The sequence below is a fragment of the Hypomesus transpacificus genome, chromosome 10 (assembly GCF_021917145.1).
Source record: "Hypomesus transpacificus isolate Combined female chromosome 10, fHypTra1, whole genome shotgun sequence".
NCBI lineage: Eukaryota > Metazoa > Chordata > Actinopteri > Osmeriformes > Osmeridae > Hypomesus > Hypomesus transpacificus.
In genome coordinates this window covers 12,552,627-12,578,335 of record NC_061069.1, presented here as the reverse complement: position 1 = coordinate 12,578,335, position 25,709 = coordinate 12,552,627, and the positions used below count along the sequence as shown (strand labels likewise).

Genomic DNA, 25,709 nt, shown 5'->3' with positions numbered 1-25,709 from the left:
ATTACAGAAAAATTACAACTCAGTCTACATTTTATCCAAGAACATGTCATTTGTTCTAAGAAGTAACAGTTAGGCAGTGAAGGTTTTCGGTTCCAAGGGATTTGGTTTTCAAAAGAATAGTGGATGGGTGTGTGTCAGTACTAAAATGTCTCGAGAACTGATCACAAGGGAACCAAGTAGTGAAATTGTTCCTTCCTTGCTCTCATTGTGTGAGTTGTGCTTGTGTTTGTGTCCCCCCCCCCCCCCCCCCCACACACACACACACACTTATCAAATACCTCGATATGATGTCTTAAAAGATATCCCATAGATTTTGTTTGTGTTATTTCCGTGGAAAAATATCAACATTAGCGCAGTACTTTTACAAACTGTTCAAATGTCTGCATTTGGTTGATGACCTCATCGACTCTACTCTCCTTGCTCCCTACAGGTGATTGGTGACATCCGCCGCCCAATCACACACCGTCTTCCATGTCAAAGTTGTTAACCATCTCGCTAGACAACCCCCCCCCCCCCTCCCCTCCAATCGGTCGAGCTATTTACATGCAGATAGTTTCTTGGAGTCTTTTCGAATTGAATATCGTTGGATTACGTGAACGGAGAAAAGAGGAACGGGAATTAAATTTAGAGGATCGTCTGACAGGATAAACCCTATTTCGCGTTTGTTTGCTAAATACCAACTGCCTGGACCTGGTAGTCTCTTGATCTGTCCTTTTAGGGTTTTCCTGATGATCAGCAGAAATGTTAGCTTGCATGCTAGATAGCTACTTTAGATATACCAGACCAACTACAGTACCCAAATCTTCCATCCATCCAATACGGTAAGTTTTTTCCATCAAACATTGATATTATGGTCGTAATGGGAAACAAGAGATCTGTGAAATTTGACTGGACGGTATTTAGGTAGCCAGCTTGTTGTTGGGTAGCTAGCTGTTATCGTAGCTATTTTCTGTAGTCGATATGTTGGTTTAATAGCAGCTTGATAGCTAGCTAGTATCTGGTTATAGCACAGTCTAATGTTAATTTACACACGACACAACAACCACTCCACCAAGTCAACCTCTTTCGACCGTTTACGTGTATTTTGGCACGGTCGTTAAATGAATCCACCTGTTTTAAGTACTGCTCTCAAACTAGGTTGCGAACTAACGGAAGGTTTATGTTTCATTCTTTTGCCGGATTTTAAGTTGTTTGCCTTCTCAAGCGGTCATATTAGCGACTGTAAATGTTTATAGTGTTGTTGGAAAAACATGACTGGTGTCGGTGTTTTAAGATGACCCCAGTCTGGTGTTTTGACTAATTTAAAAGTCATAATAAATATTTTCCAGATGGCTGTCTAGTGACTATTATCTTAGTCAAATAGCTGTGGCTAATCTATTTGCACATAATTTTGTTTAGTTGCTAGCTCAATACTGCCAGACCAAACTACGGCCAGTAGAGGAACTTTTTGTGTGTTTGCCGTGGCTCCATGTAGTCCAACCCTAAGCTATACCAAATCAGTATGTATTGAATTTGTTAATCATTTAATTCACTACGTAGGAAATGTATACATTTCATACGTTACCTTTCTGCCATTTTGAGCTGTGGATAGCCCATCCAGCCCATAATATCAATCCCTTTTGTTTATTATTTACTTTGTAAAATGAATGACTGCAATGATACGGGTCGAAATCTCACATTTCTCTTACATCTTATATTTTGTGACATTTCCATGTAGGTCTTTATGAAGTGCTGTGCTACAATGGATGAAGAAGAGTGGAACCATCTATACTTTATCCTGTTCGACCCTGGGTAATCTGCAATGGCTGCACTAGGTAAAGCACAAAAAAAACGTTGATTTTGAGTGTGTTTGCCTGGTTGCCAGATTATTGAAACATTATATTCAATCACAAATACCTTATTTTTTTTGTCTGCTGTATGTAAATCGGTAAAAGTTGTAGCACTTATTGTACCAGTAGAGGGCGTCATCGTCAAACAGAAAAATAAATGAATTTCACTTCTGAAAAAGATTTCACTCGCTGCCACCAGGAAAAGTATGGGCAGTTCAAACCAGTATGTGTAGAAGACTTGATATATTACCAAGCAATAAACAAGTGAGGCTGTTTATGAAAGGGTCTTAAGGAACAAAACGTATTACTTGCACCTTTTTGTGAAATTGCTGGAATGATTCCAATAGAGCTCATTACATTTACTAACATACCACATCTACGTTCCACGATTATCATATTGTTCACCATCTCGTCTAGGCCTACGTGTAGTCGAATATAACTCATTATTATATTAACAGTGGAGGTGTAGACAATATCGACCCATTACTGTGATTGGTAGTATTCATTACATTTATCAATTATATTTAACGATTCACAGAGCAAACTACATACATTTTAATAGTGATTTAATTCAGTCAGGTCTTGGACGCTAGGGTGGTGGGTAAAATGAATGGTACGGAATCTTTACATTTTAATCTAGACTCCACTCGCAATTAACTTTTAAGGAGTCGGTCAATTTAAACCCTACAATATATTAGTTGGATATCCAGGGCCAGAACAGATTTGTCGCATCAACGTTCAAACGCAAATAACAGATTTGTTTTCTATTAGAATTAACGTAGGTATACATTCATTTCTAAAACGTGTCAATTCAATGTATTGATCAAAACAATAATGTTTTCATATATTTTGGGACGTGGCCTATTACATGTTGTTTTGTATACCTTTTTGAGAGATGTCGTAGCAAATCTGTCTTTTTTTATTATTATTATTTATACACAGTAATGTTTTACTATCCACTCATCTAATTGTATTAATTTGTGTGTGTGTGTGTGTAGGGGGGGGGGGCGCTTTCTATTAATGCAATGGACGCCCCCTTCCCCCACCACCGCGAACGCGCAAGCGCTCGGGACCTTGTGGGAATGGCTGTTCGACGAACGGGGGTTGGGCTGCTACGATCGAATTGGGCGTTAAAGAGTTTTTAATGTCCGCCATGTTGGCCATGGCGTACTGAACCACCGATAGGGAGCGGAGCATCGGAAAAAATAGTCCGAAAGAGAGCGACCAAGATCCGGGCCTTCCCGGCTCCGTTCGCGACGCCCTATATATAGCTTCAACTAGTCGAACCTTAGATTTCAGATCTACCGCACAGAATCATCCATGAAAACTCAACTCGAGGCCGTTGTGAATATTAGGAGAACTACGGATAGATTTATATTGCATTTTGAACTGTAAAAATGAGTAAATTGTCGTTTCGGGCACGGGCGCTGGACGCTTCCAAGCCTCTACCCGTCTTCCGTTGTGAGGATTTACCCGACCTGCACGAATATGCATCAATTAACCGGGCAGTACCGCAGATGCCGACGGGGATGGAGAAGGAGGAGGAATCGGTATGCTTTAATAGTTCGACAATTTTCAAATAAACAATTTCCTAATTTTTACATTATACGAGGTGTCCCTCCTTTTTCTGCGCAAGTTTGCACAAAATGGCCGCCAGTTTTCTACCCAGAAACACGACGATTTAGGGGTGTAAACGAAATGCCAACAATACATTGTGCTACGTTTCAAAATCCTTAAGTGTCATTCTCTCTATTTATGATACAATATCCTGGTTGTATCCGTTTGTTTTTGCTGTGGATGGATTTCTGTGCACAAAGGGGTCACGTGATTCCAGTGAATCCGACATTTTGTTGACTGTCTTTGGGATGGGCCTTGTTAGCGTAATGGCAATAGACTAGTGCAAGGGGGAGCCAGTGATCTGAAGTTGCATCTGACCACGATGCCTGATCGGGTCGGAAAATGTCAACACTGGTTGGCCACCTTGCACACCTCATAGAACGACGAGTAATAATAACACAACCATCACATGTGTCAGTAGAATATTGTTTGGAATGACTAGTTATGCGGTATCAGATGCTTGACTTGCACGTAGTTGCATCTAAAAAAAAGAAAGATGTACGTAAATAGCCCAGCTGTCATAGATTGTGTCGGTTTCACTCTTGACCACCATAAACTATGATTTTGACTTGTCCGCTTAAGGCTTTTCCCTCCTCGGTGACAAGCAGAACGCAGTCTTATGCATCATGACATGGCTGTTTTTTGACAGCGGTAGCTCTAGGTTTGACAACTTTTCTCCTGATTTGTGGTCATTTGTAAACGCATCTAGCCGGTTTCATTGGCTATCCCAACTCATACAAGGACTCAAACAGATATCTTGTTTATCAAGGGGTTTGTAAACCCTCACTTCCTACAAACATGTTGGTATTTGGTCTGTTGTGATTCATTGATCTGTATTGGCAGCAAGGGGCTGTTGGACCAACTGTTTTAGCTTGATTTTGAACGTGCCACTACATGGGCTCCCCTGTCTGTGAACAACTGAACTCTTAAGACGTGTGGCAATAAAGCACTTGCACGCAGAACATTATTTAAACTGGCAGTTTAACTGACAGTTAACCTGCTGTTACCCATGTACAGGGCTCATGTTACGATATTTTTGATAGTTGTCTAGGAGTACGTTAACACTCCTATCAGGGGGGGGGGGGGGGGGGGGGGGGATGCTCGCTTCACTAAGTCTGAACTCCATTCACCCCGAAGTGCAGCGTTGCGTTATGCATAGGCTTCACAGCCATGCGAAAATGGGATGAGAAAGGAAAGGTGTTTAACTGCGTCAGTCACGCTGAGAAGGTGGAGGAGGTTTCAGTTTGCTCAGGATAGATCTGTCTGAAGGGACCAGGGCAGTGGTGGTGGTCTGTTTTGTATTTTAATGTAGGCTAGTGTAAGGGTGTGAAAACCGTGAAACTCACTCCTATGTATGTAAGAGGTCACCCGCGTCAACGAAGAGGTAGATTTTCGTTGGTGTAGTTGCTAGTGGTTGCGCTCGGCAAGTCGGAGGTCGAGCGTTCAAATCCCGCGAGTGGCGAACGATACCTTGTCGTGGCGGAGCGTGGCTACGTCTGTTACGGAGCGTGGCTACGTCTGTTACGTACCCGTCACACTAGTCATGAGTGATTGAACAAGTCTGTGTTGATGGTTTACACTTTGTTTACGCTACAGCTTGAAATATTTTTTCTTACCCATCTTTAGAATCTGTTCATGAATCGACACGATGAAATGTTCCCTGTAGTCTGTCCAGGAGGAGGGTGAACTGAGAGCAGAGTAAATCCTTCCACACGTGCTGTGTTTGTGTTGGTCTAAACACTGGGTTTACACTGGGTGAAGATGAGGTCAGTGGTGTGTGTGCGTGCGTGCGCTGCTTGGTGGTAGTCCTGTTGTCTTTGTATGAGTGCCAGAATATGTTGTTCAGAGCGTGAGTGCAGACACACACACACACACACACAGACACACACACACAGACACACACACACAGACACACACACACAGACACACACACACAGACACACACACACAGACACACACGCACACAGACACGCTGGCTGTCAACAAGTCTCTCGCTGTGACTTGGTTGTATCGGAATGTACAGCACGGTGTGTCACCTGTCTAAAGGTCTTCACTGCATCTAAGACTATCGCCAGTGAGCTTCCAGTTTCAACTAACCAATATCATACTTTTCGACGTACTCATTGGTCATAACCTCTTTCATATTCCCCAGCCTGTATCCATTGGTGTGTCCAAACTAACCCATGTACCATTCAGAAAGCGACTCGATCGGCTTTGCGTGAATGACCAAATACCTTTTATTGCCACATCAGTAGAACTTGGGTCTCGATGCCGTGCGACAAAACCTGAAGCTATTGAATGCAAACCAAAACCTTTCTTTTCTGAACAGTCGTAATCAACGGAGCCGTAATGGGATTGTCAGTGAAGTGGCACGGTCCTCTCTGTGTGCGTTCTCCAGACTGCGCTGACTGTGAACCCTCTCCTCAGACCCTCTCGGCCTCGCCACCCCCCCACACACACACGCGCGCACACACACACACACACACACACACACACACACACACACACTCCCCGTCACCTGCTCCCGGGGCTGTCCATCATGCTAAGTGGCATTTACTGTGTCTGTGATGTCGGCTGACAGGCTGGAAGCTTGTGCTGTCAGACAGAGAGCTGACAGTGATATATATGGTCATTCAGAAGGCTGTTTCAGGATCGTCTCGGTCTGAAGAATGCAGAGAGAGTCTGGGAGGAGGAGGGGGGGGTTGTGTATTTGTAGACGTAGAGTCTACAAACAGATAGAAGATATATGCATTTGTGAAAGTGTTTTGTAAAGTTATTTGTGATAATGTTACTGGCTTCAGGGTTCTTGTTCTGCGCCGCAATCCAACTCTGTTGTCCTGGGGAGCATTGCCATCGCCAGGGAGTTAAACAAATGGAGTGTTTGAGTTTGGCAGCAGCGCACGCCCCCCCCCCCCCCCCCCCCCCCCCCCCAGAGGCCTGTGACTGACTGATGATTGTAGTTTCTCTTAGCGAAGACCGAGCGCAGCCCGTCAGCGTGTTCCTGCGCTCCGGAGGCATGATTCACTCACAGCCGACCAAACCATCTCAAGGTTACGCAAGACATCGTGTACAGGAGAGAGGGCCAGAGACTGTTCTAGACTTTTTGAATAGAACCGGCTTTTGTAAACTGGAATGTGCCTCGGAGCAGTGCTGGGAAATGATGTACTGACGGGAGGACGGCCTTGGAGCGGAACGTGCAGAAGTTTGAGTTCAGTTCTAGGAACACGGCAACAGTTGAGCTACGGAGAACGGTGACACGTTGAGGTCTGCACAGTTATTGTTGTAGCTTTTTAGTTTGAGTTTGGTTTCGTCTCGTTGACTTTCTGCAATTGCCTGAAAGAGGGAAGAACCTAGAGCGTGAACACCCAGCCGGTTTTGAGTGCGGGATGTATCCTGCTGTGTTGCGTGGGAAACGGGGGAACAACAGTCTCGGCCTGACTCCCTCCTCTTTTCCTCTCCTTCCCTCCTCTCTTTCTCTCCTCTCCTTCCCTCCTCTCCTTCTCTCCTCTCCTTCCCTCCTCTCCTTCTCTCCTCTCCTCCCCTCCTTCTCTCCTCTCTTTCTCTCCTCTCCTTCCCTCCTCTCTCTCTCTCCTCTCCTTCCCTCCTCTCTTTCTTTCCTTTCATCACCTCTGTGCAGAGACAAGACAAGTTTCATGTAGCACAAACACAGACATGCATGATCAGGCTGAAACAAGGCCTGCAGAACTCCACTGGTTCTTTCCTCCTTTTCATGTGGCCCTCGTCCTGCTTCTCTGAGGGCAGGAGTGGTGGGGCGTGTTTGTGTGTCTGGGAAACACTCTGCGTGTGTCCGGAGGGGTTTTCCCCGTGGTCGGGAACGCTCTCGGGCTGCAGCGAGGTGTCTGATATCAGGCTGACCGCTGAGCAAACATCTGCAGGTCTCCGACCACAGAGCGACCGTACACACACACACACACTTACCTCTCTGACACACACACACACACAGAAGTCTGGGCCCTTGTTGGGTTGCTGCCAGTGGCAGTGTGCCCAAGTCTGAGTCCAGGACCTTTTCTACTGCTAGCTGAGGGCCTTAAGAGAGCCGCTCTCATGGCCAGCCAGCCTTCCGGCACATTCCCCCACGGATCTGCTTGGCTCGCGTCACACTGGTGGTGGAAAAAACACACACATTAATATAATACACACACACACAGTATTCCTTACCCTATCAGCCTCCCAGGACATGCAAGCCCTTTACCGTGGTCCAACTCCCTGTGTCTGTTCAGGAGCGGACGTTTGTTTGCTATCCTGAACGAGCTAGCAGTTGTTGTTCAGTTGAAGAGACGAGCCTAACTACCAGGTGCCAAACGGCTGGCCCGCTACCTGGCTGATCTCCACAGATGGAGCTTGATTGTTGTTTGTGCCGGTAGTGGAATGCGACCCCTGTGTAAGCCGGCGTGTATCGGGAGTCGCCATCTCTCACCCTGGTGCGTGAAGCATCACTGCTGGAGGATCTGAAGTCATGTCACCTTGTCAGTCTCCTCAGAACACACGTACACATCGTCGTCTTGCTATGCGCTTAGATAACATGGCGAGGTTGTCATACCCTTGTACTCACCCTCCTCCCCCCCCTCTTTCTCCTCCCCTCTCCTCTGCTTCTCCCACTCCGTCCTGCTACCTCCCTCCTCCTCTCCTCCTCCTCGCCCGCCTGCAGGAGCACCACCTCCAGAGGGCCATCTCTGCTCAGCAGGTGTACGGGGAGAAGAGGGACAGCATGGTGATTCCTGTCCCCGAGGCGGAGAGCAACATCGCCTACTACGAGTCCCTCTACCCCGGGGACTTCAAGATGCCAAAGCAGCTCATTCACATACAGCGTGAGTACACCTGCCTGCCTGCCTCCCCCCTGCCCCCCACCTGCCTCAGTCAGCTTCTAGAACAGGGGTGTTCAATCCTGGTCCTCGAGAGCCCCTGTCCTGCATGTTTTAGATGTTTCCCGGCTCCAGCACACCTGATTTCAAATGAATGGGTTGTTATCAAGCTCTGTGGAAGCCGGGTAATGACCATTCATTTGAATCAGGTGTGCTGGAGCAGGGAAACATCTAGAACATGCAGGACAGGGGCTCTCGAGGACCAGGATTGAACACCCCTGGCCTAGGCCTTGTATGTCTAGGCTGCATGCTGGCGGGCGGGCTCGTCCGGAAGGATACCGGTTAAGGGGTGGGGGTCTTGATTCAGACCTGAACCAGGCTGCTGTGTCTGGGACAGTAGTGTCTCTCTCCCCGGGTTAGAGTCTGAGGCCAGAACCGGACTTGCTGTATTATAGCTTTCCTTATGACAGTATATAAACAGTGTTGTAGGTGTGGGCTGTTGGACGTGGGTCGTTACTGTTCTGTTTTGAGGCTCGGGGACTGGGATGAGTCCTTGCCAGGGGAAGCAGTCTGGCTGCTGGCTGTCCAGCAGGGTTTGGATCAGAGCCTGAGTGGAGCTGGGCTTATCTGACATGGAAATCAGTATCCCAAAGTAGATTCCCCAAGGTCTCCTAGGATGTGGGCACCAGCTCTGGTCCAGATGTCCTGAAATGTTGCCTAAAAAGCCACGTATCCATCCAGTATCCACCGGCTTGACAGGTCGTCTTGTTGCAGTGATGTTACATTTACATTTAGTCATTTAGCAGACGCTCTTATCCAGAGCGACTTACAGTAAATACAGGGACATTCCCCCCGAGGCAAGTAGGGTGAAGTGCCTTGCCCAAGGACACAACGTCATTTTGACACGAACTGGCAACCTTCCGATTACTAGCCCGACTCTCTAACCGCTCAGCCACCTGACTCCATGTTAGTGTGCTGTTTTATCTCCTGGTGCTGGAGATGCGTTGTGAGATAGGCTTCCAACAGCTTTTCCATCTGTCCTTTTCTCCTCTTCTTCCAGCGTCATTGTTAAGAGACCACGTTTAGCCCTTTAAACGGTTTGTTAATGGATCGTGTGTCATTTCACCTGCAGTGGTCTCTTCTGGTGACAGGCAGGGGAAACTCTTCCGGCTGGAGGCCCAGTGTGACTGTCACTCTCACGGAGCGCAGAGACCCTGTCAGTCCCGACACTAATGCACCGAGTCCTTCCTGACGAGGAAACGCAGTTCATTTTGAATTCCCCTCACCTTCCCTGCAACGCCGTCTGCCCAGGGGCTAGCTTCAATCTCAGGCCCAATCTCAATTTCGAAAATGGCACTTTAGTTGAGTCTCAATTAAATTGCGGTGAGGCGTGGGGTTGCCGTGGTGCAGGTTGAAGAAAGGGCCTCATCCAGACCTGCAGGTGCAGAACTGGGGAGATGAGGCTCTCTGGCCATCTTGGCGGCGGCCATCTTGGTTCGCAGATCTGAGTTGGAACATTATTGGCTGATTATGACGTGCACCATGCACCCCCACACTCTAACTTGTGTGTGTTTGTTGGTAAACATGGCGGATGTGTTTATTTCATTGGGGGATAAGTGTAGCTCCTTGAGGGTTTAGGTTGGTTGAGGGGCAGTTCTATGGGCGTATGTGAAGCCCTCTGTGACATGCTTGCATGTAAAAAGGGCTCTACAAATGCATTTGATTTGGTAGAGCGTTCAAGATTGGGTCTGCAGGTTCAAATCCCCCTGGATGTTGTTTTAGATAAAAGCGTCTTCTAAATAGAGATGGGGATTTGAAATGATTTCACGATTCGAATAGTATCCGAAAATAATTTCGAATATCCGGATAATCTATATTTATTAATGCGGTTCCATTATTTAATGACATGACGGAAAGCATACAGTAAACACATGAACCACAACACATTTTATCCAGGAAAATGAGCATATAAACATGCTCAGGAGAGGCGAGTATGGAGTCGATATGCGAGCAGGCCGGCGTAGAAAAGACTTAGCCAGGACACTAAGCTTCTTGTAGCGCCAAATGAAATGAAAGGAGACTGGCAGCAGAACGCAGGGTCACGTAGCCTCCCTTTTTGATTATGTTCTCATCATTTCTAACGTCACAATTATTTGAATTCACGACAACGGTTTTTCATTAAAAACATTTTATTTTATAAACTACGCTCATAAGTATTTGAAGACAAGTAATGGAATACTAACTTACTTTAGGGTATCCGGATATTTGATTAACCACGCCCATCCCTACTCGTAAATACGTTATTAACTCCGGAGAGTGCAGTCTCTTCAGCAGTGTCTTACTGGCGAGTTCAAATGATAGAAGAACCCCCAAGAGATGTGATTCACTATTGTATCTAGGGAAAATTGGACACTTAAGTATCTAATGATAGACTTCTGATTCTGCCTTTTTAAAATGTCTCTCCCCTCTTCATCCCCCTCTTCTCTCCATCCCTCCCTCCCCCTGTTCTCTCTCTTTCCCTCCCTCGCTCCCTGCAGCTTTCAGCCTGGACACAGAGCAGCCAGACTACGACCTGGACACGGAGGACGAGGCGTTTGTGACCAAGCTGAAGAAGAAGATGGAGATCACCTTCCTGCAGTTTGAGGAGATGATCGACCGTCTGGAGAAGGGCAGCGGCCAGCAGGTGAGCCTGTCTCCCACACACACCAAACACACACACACTCACACACACAGCTAAATACACACACCTGTCCTGTACACACCCACCATACCTACTCAGTCACTCAACAACGGAAAACAACAATTTGTAAATACAACCTGCCCTCCCTCCCTTCCCACACTCCTCCTCCTGCCCATCTCTTCTCCTTTACCCCCTCCCCTCCTCTTCCTCCTGCCCTCCTCTCCTCCTGCCCTCCTCTCCTCCTCCTGCCCTCCTCTCCTGCCCTCCTCCTCTCCTCCTCCTGCCCTCCTCTCCTCCTGCCCTCCTCTCCTCCTCCTGCCCTCCTCTCCTCCTCCTGCCCTCCTCTCCTGCCCTCCTCCTCCTGCCCTCCTCTCCTGCTCTCCTCCTCCTGCCCTCCTCTCCTCCTCCTGCCCTCCTCTCCTCCTCCTGCCCTCCCCTCCTCCTCCTCCTCCTCTCCTCCTCCTCCTCCTCCTCCTCCTCTCCTCCTCCTGCCCTCCTCCTCCTTTCCTCCTCCTGCCCTCCTCCTCCCCCCAGCTGGTGAGCCTACAGGAGGCTAAGCTCCTGCTGAAGGAGGATGATGAGCTGATCCAGGAAGTGTTTGACTACTGGAGCCGCAAGAGGAAGTCCTGTCAGAGCGGCACGCTGCACCCCAGCGTCAAGCAGGAGAGGAGGGACGGATCCAGCACCAGCGACCCCTACGTGGCCTTCCGCCGCCGCACGGAGAAGATGCAGACCAGGAAGGTGAGTGGTCAGCCAATCAGCTAGCCGATTAGACGGACAGCAATCCCCCAGGAGCCGTGGCAACTCTGGTTCTGTCGGAACGCTCTGAGAATGTGATCGGATTATCATTAGTTTTTTCTGGTCAAATGTGATTTTCTGTGAGGTTAGAGGTTCTAGACCATGTCTTTTCCTGGTCTGGTTCTGATGAGTAACCGCGTGTCGTTTCCCCTTCGACAGAACCGCAAGAACGACGAGGCGTCGTACGAGAAGATGCTGAAGCTGCGGAGGGACCTGAGTCGAGCCGTCACCATCCTGGAGATGATCAAGAGGAGGGAGAAGAGCAAGAGAGAGCTGCTGCACCTCACCCTGGAGGTGGTGGAGAAGAGGTGAGCACGGCAGACGGGTGCTAGACCACATGTGTGGTCGGGCTGGTTAGACCAGATGTGTGGTCGGGCTGGTTAGACCAGCCGCGTCGTCGGGCTGGTTAGACCAGATGTGTGGTCGGGTTGGTTAGACCAGCCGCGTCGTCGGGCTGGTTAGACCAGATGTGTGGTCGGGCTGGTTAGACCAGCCGCGTCGTCGGGCTGGTTAGACCAGATGTGTGGTCGGGCTGGTTAGACCAGCCGCGTCGTCGGGCTGGTTAGACCAGATGTGTGGTCGGGTTGGTTAGACCAGCCGCGTCGTCGGGCTGGTTAGACCAGATGTGTGGTCGGGTTGGTTAGACCAGATGTGTGGTCGGGCTGGTTAGACAAGATGTCGTCGGTCTGGTTAGACCAGCTGCGTCGTCAGACTGGTCACTCTGTGAGACAGCAGCAGCGGAACATTTAGCAGACTGACTTTGTTAGCCAGACGGGAGAGGATTGTCCCCTTAGAAACCCACTGCAAACCCTGGACATCCTGATGATGTGGTCAGGTGGTTAGCAGATGATGTCATCACACCAGGCTGCGTCCGGTGCTGTGGGCCTGGGTATTGATGAGCTGGGGTAATGTGATAGGGAGAGGCCGATACTGAGTCATAAAAACACTTAACGTCCGCTAAGTACAGGACCTAAATCCAGCCGGTCTTCTGGCCAAATGAAAAAGCTTGATCGTAACTTCCAAGTGGTGCTTTGGACGATCGCCCCGACGCTCGACAGCACGCGCTCGCCTGCTGCTGCTGACCCGCTCTGTCCCCCTCTCTCCAACCCTCCTTAGGTTTTATGTGCATTTAGGGTTAGTACAGTGTACTATTTATTGTTATCTGTAATTTAGGAAGTTTTAGTATTAGGGTAAGTATAGTCGATTATTTATTGCTATCTGTATATTTAGGAAGTTTCACTTACTTAAGCTCAGCATAGGTGTAAATTACGTTCCGTGTACTTATATGTTATGTTATGCCAGGTGCTTGCGTTGTCTTAAGAATTTCAGTGCCCAGTCTGACCTTGTGTTATTCTGTGTACCTGACAAATAAAAGACTTGAACTTGAACCCTCCAGGAACGGCATGGCCGACTTTGGCGGTGAGATCATGGCGGAGGTGTTGGCCCAGAGAGCCCTGGCCAAGCCGGCCTACTCCGTCCCCCTGGTGCCCCTGACCAACAGCAACCAGTACCGACACCAGGACCACATGGACCTCAAAGACTACAAGTCCAAGGTACGCTGGTGTCAGGAAGGAGTCTTCACAGGGTGTACTTAGGGTTGAAGAAAGAATGGCGGGCGGATAGATAGATGGGTGGTTGAGTGGATGGGTGGTTGAGTTGATGGATGGGTGGTTGAGTGGATGGGTGGGTGGTTGAGTGGATGGGTGGGTGGATGGATAGATTGATGTAGATCTGTATGGATTAGCAGATTGATGGATTTATGTCTGTATGGATTAGCAGATGGACGGATGTAGATCTGTATGGATGCTTATGTGTTGAATCAGAGCTCAACCTTCACAACCCCTCTTACCTATGACGTCTCACCCAAGTCCGACTGAATACAAAACACTGGACGTTCTGGTAGTTTCTAGCTTCTAACCTGTGTAGTGCTGAGCTGCACTCACCTGCTGCACTTATTATAACGCAGCACATGCACGTCTCTTCTGCTGAAAGTGTCCGTTAGTACAGTAGTACACTAGTACACTAGTACGCTAGTTTAGACTGATGTGAATGTCTGGAAGACTCGAGGCCCCTAAGGATGTGTTCCTCCTGTCTAACTGCTGTTCTAAATGTGTCAGGAACACTGTCAGCTCAGACACTCTGGGGGATATGCGTTCAGATTGGAAAAGCAGCTTGATTGGATTCCTGTTTGTTGTTGGGTCCAGTGATTGGTGTTGGTACTAAAACACCCCCTCTACCTCCCCCCCCCCTCCCGCCCCCCCAGCCTGAGAAGACAGAGGTCGTCCGTCAGAAGAGGAAATACGAGAAGAAGCCCAAAGTGTTGCCGCTGTCGTCTGGGGCCGCACACCACGCCGGGCCCTCGGTGTTCAACCCTAAAGACCTGAACCAGTACGACTTCCCCAGCTCTGACGACGAGCCCTACTCCCAGGTACGCCTCCACCCCGCTCTGCTGGTCTCTCTGTCACGGTCTCTTCCTGTCCCGCCCTCTGTCACTGTATGTCTCTCTATCACTACCCCTCTCTGTGACTGTGTCTCTCCTTTTCTTTCTTCCCCTGTCGTTGTCTCTCCTCTGTTAGTCTCTCTTTCCCTCTTTCTGTGACCCTCTATCGGATGACTGGATATAGGCCTACTGCCATATCGCTCACAGCCATCCAAGATGTCAAGCTTAACTCAAGTGCTTGTGGGGGGGGGGGGGGGGTGTAATTTGGCATCTACAGCTCACATTACATTTACATTTATGCATTTAGCAGACGCTTTTATCCAAAGCATCTTCCAAGAGAGAGCTTTACAAAAGTGCATAGCGAGCAGCCAAAACATAAAGCATACATTGTGAAAACCAAATAAGTGCCAAAGGGAAGAACCATAAAAGCATGTAATTAAACAAGTTACAGCTTCCCTGCTGTACATCACCTGACCGACCTCTGACCTACAGATGCACTCTGGCTCGTCCGAGGCCGAGGAGGAGAACGACCCAGACGGTGCCTACGCCTTCCGCAGGAAAGCAGGCTGCCAATACCACACTGTGAGTGATCAATGCTGCAGCGTAGCCAATAGGAGAACAGCTCAGACTGTGTGTGTGTAGCGTGTGTGTGTGTGAGCGGTCTGGTCCTGTGTGTCCCGGCAGGCCCGGTCGGAGCGGGGCGGCAGCTGGCCGTGGTGCGGCCCGGCGGAGGGGGGCCCGGGGGACAAGCGGTACCGCTACTGCCTCACCACGCTCACCGTGCCTCGACGCTGCCTGGGCATGGCCCGGCGACGCCAGGGTAGAGGGGGCAGGTAAGCTGAGGGGGGAGGAGGAGGGAGATAGACCCCTGGAGAGGGAGGGAGGCTACTGGAGGGGGGGGAGTTAGGCTACTGGAGGGGGGGGAGGTAGGCTACTGGAGGGGGGAGTTAGGCTACTGGAGGGGGGGGGGGAGGAGGCTACTGGAGGGGGGGGGGGGAGTTAGGCTACTGGAGGGGGGGAGGTAGGCTACTGGAAGGGTGGAGTTAGGCTATTGGAGGGGGGAGGTAGGCTACTGGAGGGGGAAGGTAGGCTATTGGAGGGGGGAGGTAGGCTACTGGAGGGGGAGTTAGGCTACTGGAGGGGGGAGTTAGGCTACTGGAGGGGGGAGTTAGGCTATTGGAGGGGGGAGGTGGGCTACTGGAGGGGGGAGGTAGGCTATTGGAGGGGGGAGGTAGGCTATTGGAGGGGGGAGGTAGGCTACTGGAGGGGGGAGTTAGGCTACTGGAGGGGGGAGGTAGGCTATTGGAGGGGGGAGGGAGGCTACTGGAGGGGGGAGTTAGGCTATTGGAGGGGGGGAGGGAGGCTACTGGAAGGGTGGAGTTAGGCTATTGGAGGGGGGGAGGTAGACTACTGGAGGGGGGGAGGGAGGTTACTGGAGGGGGGAGGAAGGCTACTGGAGGGGGGGAGTTAGGCTATTGGAGGGGGGAGGTGGGCTACTGGAGGGGGGAGGTAGGCTATTGGAGGGGGGAGGTAGGCTATTGGAGGGGGGAGGTAGGCTACTGGAGGGGGGAGTTAGGCTACTGGAGGGGGGAGGTAGGCTATTGGAGGGGGGAGGGAGGCTACTGGAGGGGGGAGTTAGGCTATTGGAGGGGGGGAGGGAGGCTACTGGAAGGGTGGAGTTAGGCTATTGGAGGGGGGGAGGTAGACTACTGGAGGGGGGGAGGGAGGTTACTGGAGGGGGGAGGAAGGCTACTGGAGGGGGGGAGTTAGGCTATTGGAGGGGGGGAGGGAGGCTACTGGAAGGGTGGAGTTGGGCTACTGGAGGGGGAGTTAGGCTATTGGAGGGGGGAGGTAGGCTATTGGAGGGGGGGAGGTAGGCTATTGGAGGGGGGGGGAGGTAGGCTTCTGGAGGGGGGGGAGGAAGGCTACTGGAGGGGGGGGAGGTAGTACACTAAGAAGAGTGAGGTAGGGTAGGGTAAGCGTGATATAATCAGACGGGTGTCAGACACATGCCTCTCTCGATGAGTGACTGGCGTCACGCCAACTAGAGCTGAGTTTACAGAGCAGTAGAACCCCCCCCCCCCCCCCCCCCCCCCCCCCCCCCCCCCCCCCCCAGCCTGTCTGTCAGCAGCAGCTCTAACCTCTCCCCCCCCCTTCCAGGGTTCTGCTCGACAGGGCACACACGGACTACGACAGCATATTTCACGGGCTGGATTCGGAAATCCTCGACCGGCCTCCCCTCTCTCCAGTCCACAAGTTCTCCAGTACCTCAGAAACGAATACCTCGGACCGACCTTCGTCAAACTCTTCCTCCTCCCCCTCCTCCTCTTCGGACCTCAGTCAGTTACTCTTGAATATAAAAGCGTGTCGCTGGAGGCACTTTAGGCCACGGACACTACCACTGCACCACCTAGACAATGCAGACCCGCTCTTTAGGAGGCTGAGCCGGGGTTTGATTCGATCCACCTCCTCTACCTTCGGGGCCCAGGCGGGAGGGTCTGCTTCTCAGGGGAGAGGAGCCCCTGTTCCCACCCCTGTCTCCGGTGAGTGGCTTTCTTCCTCTCTCGCTCAAGCTGTCTCCTCTTTTTCTCCTCCTCCTCTCTCTCTTTCTCTGTCTTTGTCATTCTGTCTCTTTCAATCATTATCTCTCTTTCTCTCCTCTCTGTCCTTTACACATGCACTCACTCATTTACGTGACTCGACCTGTTTGGTTTGAAGCAGCTATTTGCTGAAAAATGGCTCTCTTCTGACTGTCGTGGAAATTGTTTCAGAAATGTAATTGCAAAGTCTCCATGCATGAAATGATTCAGGTCGTTTACGTCTCGTATCGATTCCCCCTCACATCTCCCAGACGTGTGTGTGTGTGTGTGTGTGTGTGTGTGTGTGTGTGTGTGTGTGTGTGTGTGTGTGTGTGTGTGTGTGTGTGTGTGTGTGTGTGTGTGTGTGTGACACGTGTGCTGGCCTCAAACACATTTATTTTTCTTATAGTTTATAGTTTATACTTATAGTTTCCTCTTCTCTTCTGAATTCTGATGACCAAACAGCAGTTATTTAGCATTCACAAGGCGTAGCATTCCCCCTCTGACAGCCAGAGTCAATTAAGAACGGCCATTTGATAAATAAATTCATAAGATGCATGAGTTTGGTCTGTGTATGGGGGAGGGGGCTCCCTGCTCTGAATATCAAACAAACCAGACACAGGCACACACACGGAAATGTCAGAAACTGCTTCTGTAGTAGTGTGGCACAGACTAGGCCAGTCTTAGTACGGGCAGCAGTTCGGTAGCCGAGCACTCGCCAACGCTGGTCCAGGTAGGAGAGAGGGCTGTTCATCCATCTGCAGATCCATCTAGCGTTTGAAACCAAGCCAGTCTAGCAACAACGCCTAGCTGTCCTGTTCCCTGGTGGGCAGAATGGAGGGGGGGGGGGGGTGAGGACTGTGGGTACGTTAGAAGAGCTTGCCTCCTGGTGGTGAACTGACCAACCACCTGACTGGGCTCCCCTCACCGCCCACACTCACATGGGGAGCTGGGTTTGAGATGTCAGAGTGGCCAGCGTGTTAATGTGTGTGTGTGTGTGTGTGTGTGTGTGTTGCCAGTGTTCACAGCCCAGCAGTACCAGCAGCACCAGGAGCAGCTAGCTCAGATGCAGCAGCAGCAGCAAGAACAGATGCAGCAGCAGGCTAACAGGACCTCCACCACCAACAGCACACAGGTCAGACACCTGCCTCTCTCTGTCTGCCACTATCCGGCCCTGACTCTCTACCTCTCTAACTCTGTCTGCTTCTCTCTGGCCCTGACTCTCTCTCTCTCTCTCTCTCTAATTCTGTCTGCCTCTCTGGCCCTGACTCTCTCTCTCTAACTCTGTCTGCCTCTCTCTGGCCCTGACTCTCTCTCTCTCTCTCTCTCTCTAACTTGCCGAGCTTGCTGTTAACAGCTGTATCTCTCTCCCTCCCCCAGGGTCTGGTGTCTAAGACGTTAGACTCGGCCAGCGCCCAGTTCGCAGCCTCGGCCCTGGTCTCCACAGACCAGCTGCTGACCCTCAAGACCAAGGAGGAGGGGGTTCTGGGAACAGGAGTCAACGGAGTCCTCTCGCCCTCAGGTAGGACTACAGCGCTGCCGAGGTCTGAAGTTCCTCAAGAGGCTCTTGTATCCAAAAGCTAATCTGGTGGAGTCTTGGCGACGGTGGGAAATTGAGCGTAACTTTTTACTAGAGTTTCACCATTCTCTAAGCATCTGTCTCACGCACACACACACACACTGAGCTTGGCTATCAACGATTTGCCCGAGCCTTCTCTGGTGTTGAAACATAAGCAGTGGGGAAGCTTCTGGAAGGGCAGTGATGCATGACTTCAGTCATCTGATCCATGTGTGTGTGTGAAGATAATGACAGCTTATTGATGTGTAGCACTTAGTGGTCCAGCTGGTAAACAAACACAAACAACTTCCATCCCCTCAAATTTGTCACTCCCCAACAACCAATCAGATGAGTTTTACAATGTGGAACGTTTCTAAACCCCCCCCCCCCCCTCTCTTCCTCCTCCTCCAGGTGTCTACAAGGGCCTGCACCTCTCCAGCACGCCCTCCCCCACCTTCCTCCACCCCTCCTCCACGGTCGCCCATAGCAACAACAACGGCACCCCCCACCCCCTCTCTTGCACCACCACCACTCAGGTTCTGACGGGGAACGGCAGCAACCTCCGTCTGAGCGCCAGCGCCGCCAACGCCGCCGCCGCCGCCCTCAGCAAGCGGCACCACATCCCCCGGGCGCTCAGCGCCGTGTCCACATCCGCCTTAAAGCTGGCCGCCAGCGCCAACTGTCAGATGCCCAAGGTCACCGCTGCCACGGGGGGCCTGGACATGGGGCCCAGGTGAGGGGGAGAGAGGGTGTGTTTTGTGTTTAGGGGAGGGGTAAGTCGTGGTTAGAAGGTGGGCATCTCTTCTGCGGGGGTCAGATGGCTGAGCGGTTAAGGAATTGGGGCTATTCATCAGAAGGTTGCTGGTTCGATTCCCAGCCGTGCAAAATGACGTTGTGTCCTTGGGCAAGGCACCCTACTTGCCTCGGGGGTAATGTCTTTACTTACTGTAAGTCACTCTGAATAAGAGCGTCTGCAAAATGTCTAAATGTGATGTCTGTCTGTCGACAGGGAGAGTCTGGACCAAGACAAGCCACCCCTCAACAGCCTATCAGACAACACAGTGGCCATGGAAGTGACGTAGCCCCGCCCCCCACCCCGAGACAGCTGGGACCCCGGGGGGGAGGGGGGGGGGGGCCAGGTCAGGTGCTATGCATTGTGTCAGAGAGAGAGACGCGTTGGATGGACAGGAAACGGGCGAGGCACGCAGTTTCCGTGGCAACCGGGGTGGGTGGAGGGGGGGGAACTTAATTGCAATGCTCGTCTTGTATACACACACACAATTCTGCCCACCTCCCCCCTTCTCCTATTCCCTAATTTGTTTTTGTTTATAAGAGATATCAATGTCTGTAAATTATGAATATTGCAATTATATGTACAGTACTGCATATTTGTAATGCCCCCAAACCCCTTGTGTACATGACATGACTTGAATACAGAATTTGTTCATATGTGATGTTTTTGCACTTGGGATGAAATTAAAAAGAAGAAGAAAAAAACAGTGACATACTGGCAGTGGTGTGAGTCATGCCCATCATGGATGTTATCGCCCGGGTGGACCCTCACGTTTGATCTATTTATTGTGCCGTGTTTACAAAAGAAAACAAAACAATTTTGTTTGTTTCTTTTACCTTGTTTTTTGTATGTTGGACCATCATTGGCTCCCGTGCTGTGGTTAGGGTGTAGATGTGATGGATCTGAACTTGTCTGTCGTTTTGTACGTGGTGAACACTGGCGGGCTATCGGTAGGTGGGTTATGTGGAGTCAGTCAGTGTTGGAGTGTGTACGTGGGGGTGGAGAGGAGAGGTTTGGTGAAGTTCTTATCGGTTTGTCAGTGAGTAATCATTATTGCGACGATCTACCATTCAAAAGTTCTGGAGACCAGTAACAACACAGGATGTCTCTTTTCAGAAGTAATGCAGCTTCTGAAGATTTAAGCACTTTTTCTTTTTTTCTTTATAATTTTTTTCGATGATTCCCCTGCACCCCCACACATTTTGTGAAAGAAATCGAGTTATTTTTGTATCCCTCTTTTTGGATAATGATTTTATGTTCCTCATAGAAAGACTTCATTCTGTTGTTATTCTATTGTTCTATTGTTCCATTCTATTGTTGAACCAAACAGGAAAGAAAAATAACTATAAGGGATAATAATGCAGTAACCATTCTACATTTTTATCATTCCAATTTATACTTAATGAAAAAGAAACATGTATATAACAAAAAACAATAAATCTTTTTGTTCTTTTTTTCCGATATTTCCAGAAGGCTGCAAGACCTTGAAACACAAAATAAAGTTTCTTGGTGCCTTTCTCTGGAGCGAGAATTTTTTTTTAAGAATAAATAAAACATGAGCTCTCTTCTGTGAAGAGTCTGGTATTGAACAAGACTACATATAGATTGATGTCTGTACCACATCCTGAACGCCTGTTCCTGTGGCCTGATTGGTTCATGAGGTTTGCATTTGTAGACCCCACATTCAAAGAGGGATAAAAGAAAAGACACATCAAATCAATACAAGAAATAAAACAAACCTCCAGGGCATTATTGTGTTTGGAACAGCATGTCTCTTGTGTTATTTGGTGTGTGTGTGTCTGTCATGTTAGCTAAGATGTGGATTTAACCCTGATACCTCAACAAGGAAGTGGAGGGTTTTATTTAGCAGGAACAAGGAAGGGTTCAGAACACTTTTCTGACCTTCTCAGAACACAAAGCCTGACGCATAAAGAAAAAGTGTTGGAAAGGCGTTGCTATGGCAGCGCAACACGTGCACGCCCATGATAAAGGTTCATGAATGGCAGAGTGAGCATTGACAAAATCGACCAAGTTTGAGTTCTTAAGAAAGGCAGTTTTTTTCACTGTGACTTGTTGACAGGTATAAGTGGTCTTGCTGCTGAAGTTGAAATGTGTACAAAGGTTCAAAGTAAGAAAGTACGTTGTACTTCTACAATAGAATTTGTATTTGTAGGATAATATCTATGATCATGCCTTTTTATTCGAACGTCTGGTCCCATGTATGAAAGTCTACTCTTATTCAAGCGTGGACAGTTACCAAAGTATATATTGGTAATGTATTATGTTAGTAAGTATTGTACCTTTCAAATTCAAGCCTATTTTTCTATCCAAATGTCCGATGTGAACTTGTACATTACAGCTCCAATTTAGAGAGGAGCAATGAAATGAACAAGGCGAGAAAGAGCAGGTCGAAAATGAGTTTGGAGAGCTAGATGTTTTCTCACAGTTTGAAACATTCCCTCATTATATCTTCACTCACCCCGAGCTCCATTACGGCTCACCTCTGAAAACCGCTCCTTCCACTTACCACAAAACGCCAAATAGAAAGTGCTGACACCCTGCGGCGGCAGCCATTTTGGTTCTGTGTTCTCATTAGTGAGCACAACCACCTTCTTAGAGAGGGATGGTCTTATCTAGGCCTGTTATGTTCTTATACCAATGGGAACAGTGACACATGAAGAGAGGTTCTAGGATGTGGTACCCAGACAATCTTGCTGGAAGTAGAAGAGATCTTCAAACCCGTGTTTCCTAGAACTACAGATGTCTTTCCTGGTTCTGAGGACTTCCACACAGCTGTGGGAAGACCTGGACATGTCTGTCTCCAGAGACAGCACAACAGCCCGTGTTGAACGATCTCTCACTCCTGACTCCCCAGAAACATCTGTTGCATGACCGACTGGCCTGGGTTGTTGCAGGTCAGTCAATCTGAAAGGGTACCAGTGGCCTGAGAGGTAGCAACACTAGCTGTAGCCCTCTAACCAGCCTAGGAGAAGCGGCCTGCTACAGAAACTCCAGCACATACTCTCACACACACACACACACACACACACATAATCATCACCTCAACTGAACTTGCAGTTCAGTTGAGAACTGCAGGTTCTACTCCATCTCTCCCTCTCTCTCAATAGTAGCCAGGCCCTGGTAGAAAGAAAAACTCATCTCAGAGATAAAAGCATCTCCAACTCCCGGAGACAACGGGACACTCAGCGCACAGGTGTCATAGGTGTCAACACACCTTGGTGAGGAGGAAACAGGTGTCATAGGTGTTAACACACCTTGGTGAGGAGGAAACAGGTGTCATAGGTGTCAACACACCTTGGTGAGGAGGAAACAGGTGTCATAGGTGTCAACACACCTTGGTGAGGAGGAAACAGGTGTCACAGGTGTCAACACACCTTGGTGAGGAGGAAACAGGTGTCACAGGTGTCAACACACCTTGGTGAGGAGGAAACAGGTGTCACAGGTGTCAACACACCTTGGTGAGGAGGAAACAGGTGTCACAGGTGTCAACACACCTTGGTGAGGAGGAAACAGGTGTCACAGGTGTCAACACACCTTGGTGAGGAGGAAACAGGTGTCATAGGTGTCAACACACCTTGGTGAGGAGGAAACAGGTGTCACAGGTGTCAACACACCTTGGTGAAGAGGAAACAGGTGTCACAGGTGTCAACACACCTTGGTGAGGAGGAAACAGGTGTCACAGGTGTCAACACACCTTGGTGAGGAGGAAACAGGTGTCACAGGTGTCAACACACCTTGGTGAGGAGGAAACAGGTGTCACAGGTGTCAACACACCTTGGTGAGGAGGAAACAGGTGTCACAGGTGTCAACACACCTTGGTGAGGAGGAAACAGGTGTCACAGGTGTCAACACACCTTGGTGAGGAGGAAACAGGTGTCATAGGTATCAACACACCTTGGTGAGGAGGAAACAGGTGTCATAGGTGTCAACACACCTTGGTGAGGAGGAAACAGGCACACCCACACAATGTGGCTGTTATGAATTTGAAGTCAAAACCCCATTCTTGGTGTTCTGGGATACTTTATAACACGGTGTGAGGTCAACTCTGAGAACTTGGCTCTGCTTTTGCAGCTCTGCACAACCATACTCACACAATTATAGTTTCTACTGTGTCAGCAGACTGTTCCAAAAGCAATGTTCTGAGGAAATCCTAATTTCACCTTCTCCCACAAACTGTCGTGCTCTGTTTCAACAGCAGTTTGAGCTGTGAGGTGGACTTGGCCCCAGGGGAATGAATTAAGTGAGCGTTATCATTACAAGATATTGTATATTTTGTGAGTGTGTGTATAGAGTGGACTGATGACTGAAGAGAAAAACTCAAATCTGAAGAGTGTGTGACTGTGTGTGTGAGGGCAAGATTAAGACAAAGGGAAGGAAAGATAGAGAATGTGTGTTTGTAGAAAAGTTGTGTGTGTTTTGAACAGGAGAAAGAGAGAGTTGTGTGTGTCTTCCTGACTGGGATGGTGATTTTCTGCAGTGTGTGTGTGTGTGTGTAATGTGTGTGTGTGTGTGTGTCTGAACTGGGAGTTTCCCCAGAGCAGACTCACACTCTTTCACAGTGGGAGCTCAAAGATGGCAGCAGCACTAGTTTACCTAGTCCTCTGATTACTTGTCAACAGCACAAAGCAATCAAACAAATCTCATTTTCTCTCCTTTCTTCTCTTTTGTATTGGACACCAATTGGACACCCTCACAGATACCTCTCTCTCTCTCTCTCTCTCTCTGTTTCTTTCCTTCTCTCTCATACACTACTTTTCTCTTCTCGCTGACTCTCACAAACACACACCTCTAACTGACTTTAAATCCTAACGCACCTTAGTGGAGCATCTCTGGGCTGATTACTGCCTGTTGAATTCAGTGAGCACTAATCCCCAGTAGATTACTCCATCTCTCCATGTATTCATTCAAGGATTAAGGCCCCCAATTCAATTATTTCCGTGTGGGAGTAGAAGAGAAACGACAGGCGTGGAAAATCCCATCTCAGCAGAATTCTCTGGTGGGCGCAGTAGGCCTCCAGTGAAGATAAGGATGTTGGTATTTGATCTGGTTATAAGCTATAAATCAGTGGATTAACAGAAAATGGGTATCTGGTGCCATCTAGTGGTGTGCAAATACAATGTCGTTTACGAATCCCTAAAAACACAAAACTGAACACTAAAATCAGAAAGAATTTATGAACGTTTTTGAACAATTGACTTTTGAAAATGTTCGAGAACAAATAACACACAACTCCCCTCAAAACCACATGATAGGGACTTAAAAATAAGTGTTTCTGACCCACCACTTACAAATACTAATGTAAAGTTCGAAGTCTAGGATGAAGTGACAGCGGTGACTGGACAATCTGTTCCTGTGTTCCCGCCTCTTCCACATCCCACTGTCGGAGTGCTTGAGGTGTGGGTGTTCAAACGAGCATGTGACCTTTGTTTTTAAATTTATTTGATTATTATTTAAATGCAGTACTGAAATACAAGCAATGAGAAAAGTTACAAACAAATTAGCAAAATAGTAGCATCACGAGCATGTGACCTGTGTTGTAGCCTACGTGAATAAGCGTGTGACAGCATGAAATATAGGCGTCAATGAAACAGTTGGGTAACATTTTATAATCAGTGTGAGAAATGATTTTTGGAGGCGGAAGTGAGATATGGACTCCACGTGTCTCGTATATAGCTTATAAGTTATGTTTGTATTTGCTTGATAAATAAACCGTCCCTTTCTTTTTCTGACTGATCAAATAACATTAAATTCACTTGGGAGTGAATGACCCCACGCAGGACATTGGTTGACAGGATGCTTATTTTTGTGTACTTAATGTTGCAACAGAAAAAAAAAGTTTCAGTCTCAGTTTTTACTGTTGCACTTAATTACGGGCAAGTTATTGTGGTGATTATAGTAACAGGCAAGGCCGTAATCATATTGGGTGGGACACATCAGGGACACATTCAAATCTGGTCAAGATGTCCCCCCCCCCCCCCCCCCCCCCCCCAATATATTGATATAAAGATATTTTTAAAAGTATATAAATGTCGTACGCTACAACCACACACGCTGTCCGAAATTATCGTTTAAATAATTTATCCCCCCTCAATGTTGACTCCATGGCTACAGCCCTGATACCAGGCTAAGGATGGGGAGAGGGGAAAATATAGAACAGGTTAAGTAAGAAACAATAATACTAGAGATGGTCAGTGCTAATCCTAATGTACATGTACCCTACATGAGACAGATGAGCTCATCTTCTAACTGATGCCTTGAAGGTGATGCTCTCCTGTCAGACCTGTTCTCCATGGAAACCAGCAAAACTGTAGTCCTGGTTAACACAGCATGGATGACCTCATAGATCATAAATAGCTGTGGGGAAGCTCCTCCGCCCATTACAGTGTGTTTCTATGGCAACAAGTTTCCATGGTGTCTGAGATCTACATTCCAGACCACACTCCTGCCCAAGGCCAGCTTGTGTAGTTTTGAACCTATGTATGAACACACCATATACGAAATCTACTCGGTAAAGCTAACCATCAACACCACCACCACCACCACCACCACCACCACCAAAGAAAAGGTCTTT

At 48.8% G+C, this 25,709-nt stretch overlaps 1 protein-coding gene across 5 annotated transcripts; it reads left to right on the top strand.

Moving 5' to 3' along the window:
* The first annotated feature begins 501 nt into the window (after positions 1-501).
* LOC124472543 (enhancer of polycomb homolog 1-like) lies at positions 502-20,883 on the top strand. Of its 5 annotated transcripts, none has more exons than XM_047027461.1 (16): positions 502-821; positions 1,718-1,814; positions 5,073-5,212; positions 8,116-8,275; positions 10,807-10,952; positions 11,484-11,690; positions 11,907-12,055; positions 13,144-13,300; positions 14,011-14,175; positions 14,680-14,769; positions 14,872-15,020; positions 16,348-16,730; positions 17,786-17,901; positions 18,147-18,288; positions 18,736-19,057; positions 19,334-20,883. In XM_047027461.1, the coding sequence occupies exons 4-16, from the start codon at positions 8,176-8,178 to the stop codon at positions 19,404-19,406; spliced, it is 2,199 nt and encodes a 732-aa protein (XP_046883417.1). In that variant the 5' UTR covers positions 502-821; positions 1,718-1,814; positions 5,073-5,212; positions 8,116-8,175; the 3' UTR covers positions 19,407-20,883. The 5 variants fall into 5 exon arrangements, with proteins under 5 accessions (XP_046883417.1, XP_046883416.1, XP_046883415.1 ...); XM_047027460.1 differs by lacking the exon at positions 5,073-5,212 and adding an exon at positions 1,399-1,499; XM_047027459.1 differs by lacking the exon at positions 5,073-5,212.
* The last annotated feature ends 4,826 nt before the right edge of the window (positions 20,884-25,709 follow it).

Excerpts from the sequence above, each read along its gene's own strand:
- LOC124472543 (XM_047027458.1), top strand. The coding sequence starts at position 3,227 with ATGAGTAAATTGTCGTTTCGGGCACGGGCGCTGGACGCTTCCAAGCCT. Across the intron at positions 3,380-8,115 it reads TGGAGAAGGAGGAGGAATCG|GAGCACCACCTCCAGAGGGC; the intron begins GTATGCTTTAAT and ends GCCCGCCTGCAG. Across the intron at positions 12,056-13,143 it reads CTGGAGGTGGTGGAGAAGAG|GAACGGCATGGCCGACTTTG; the intron begins GTGAGCACGGCA and ends TGAACCCTCCAG.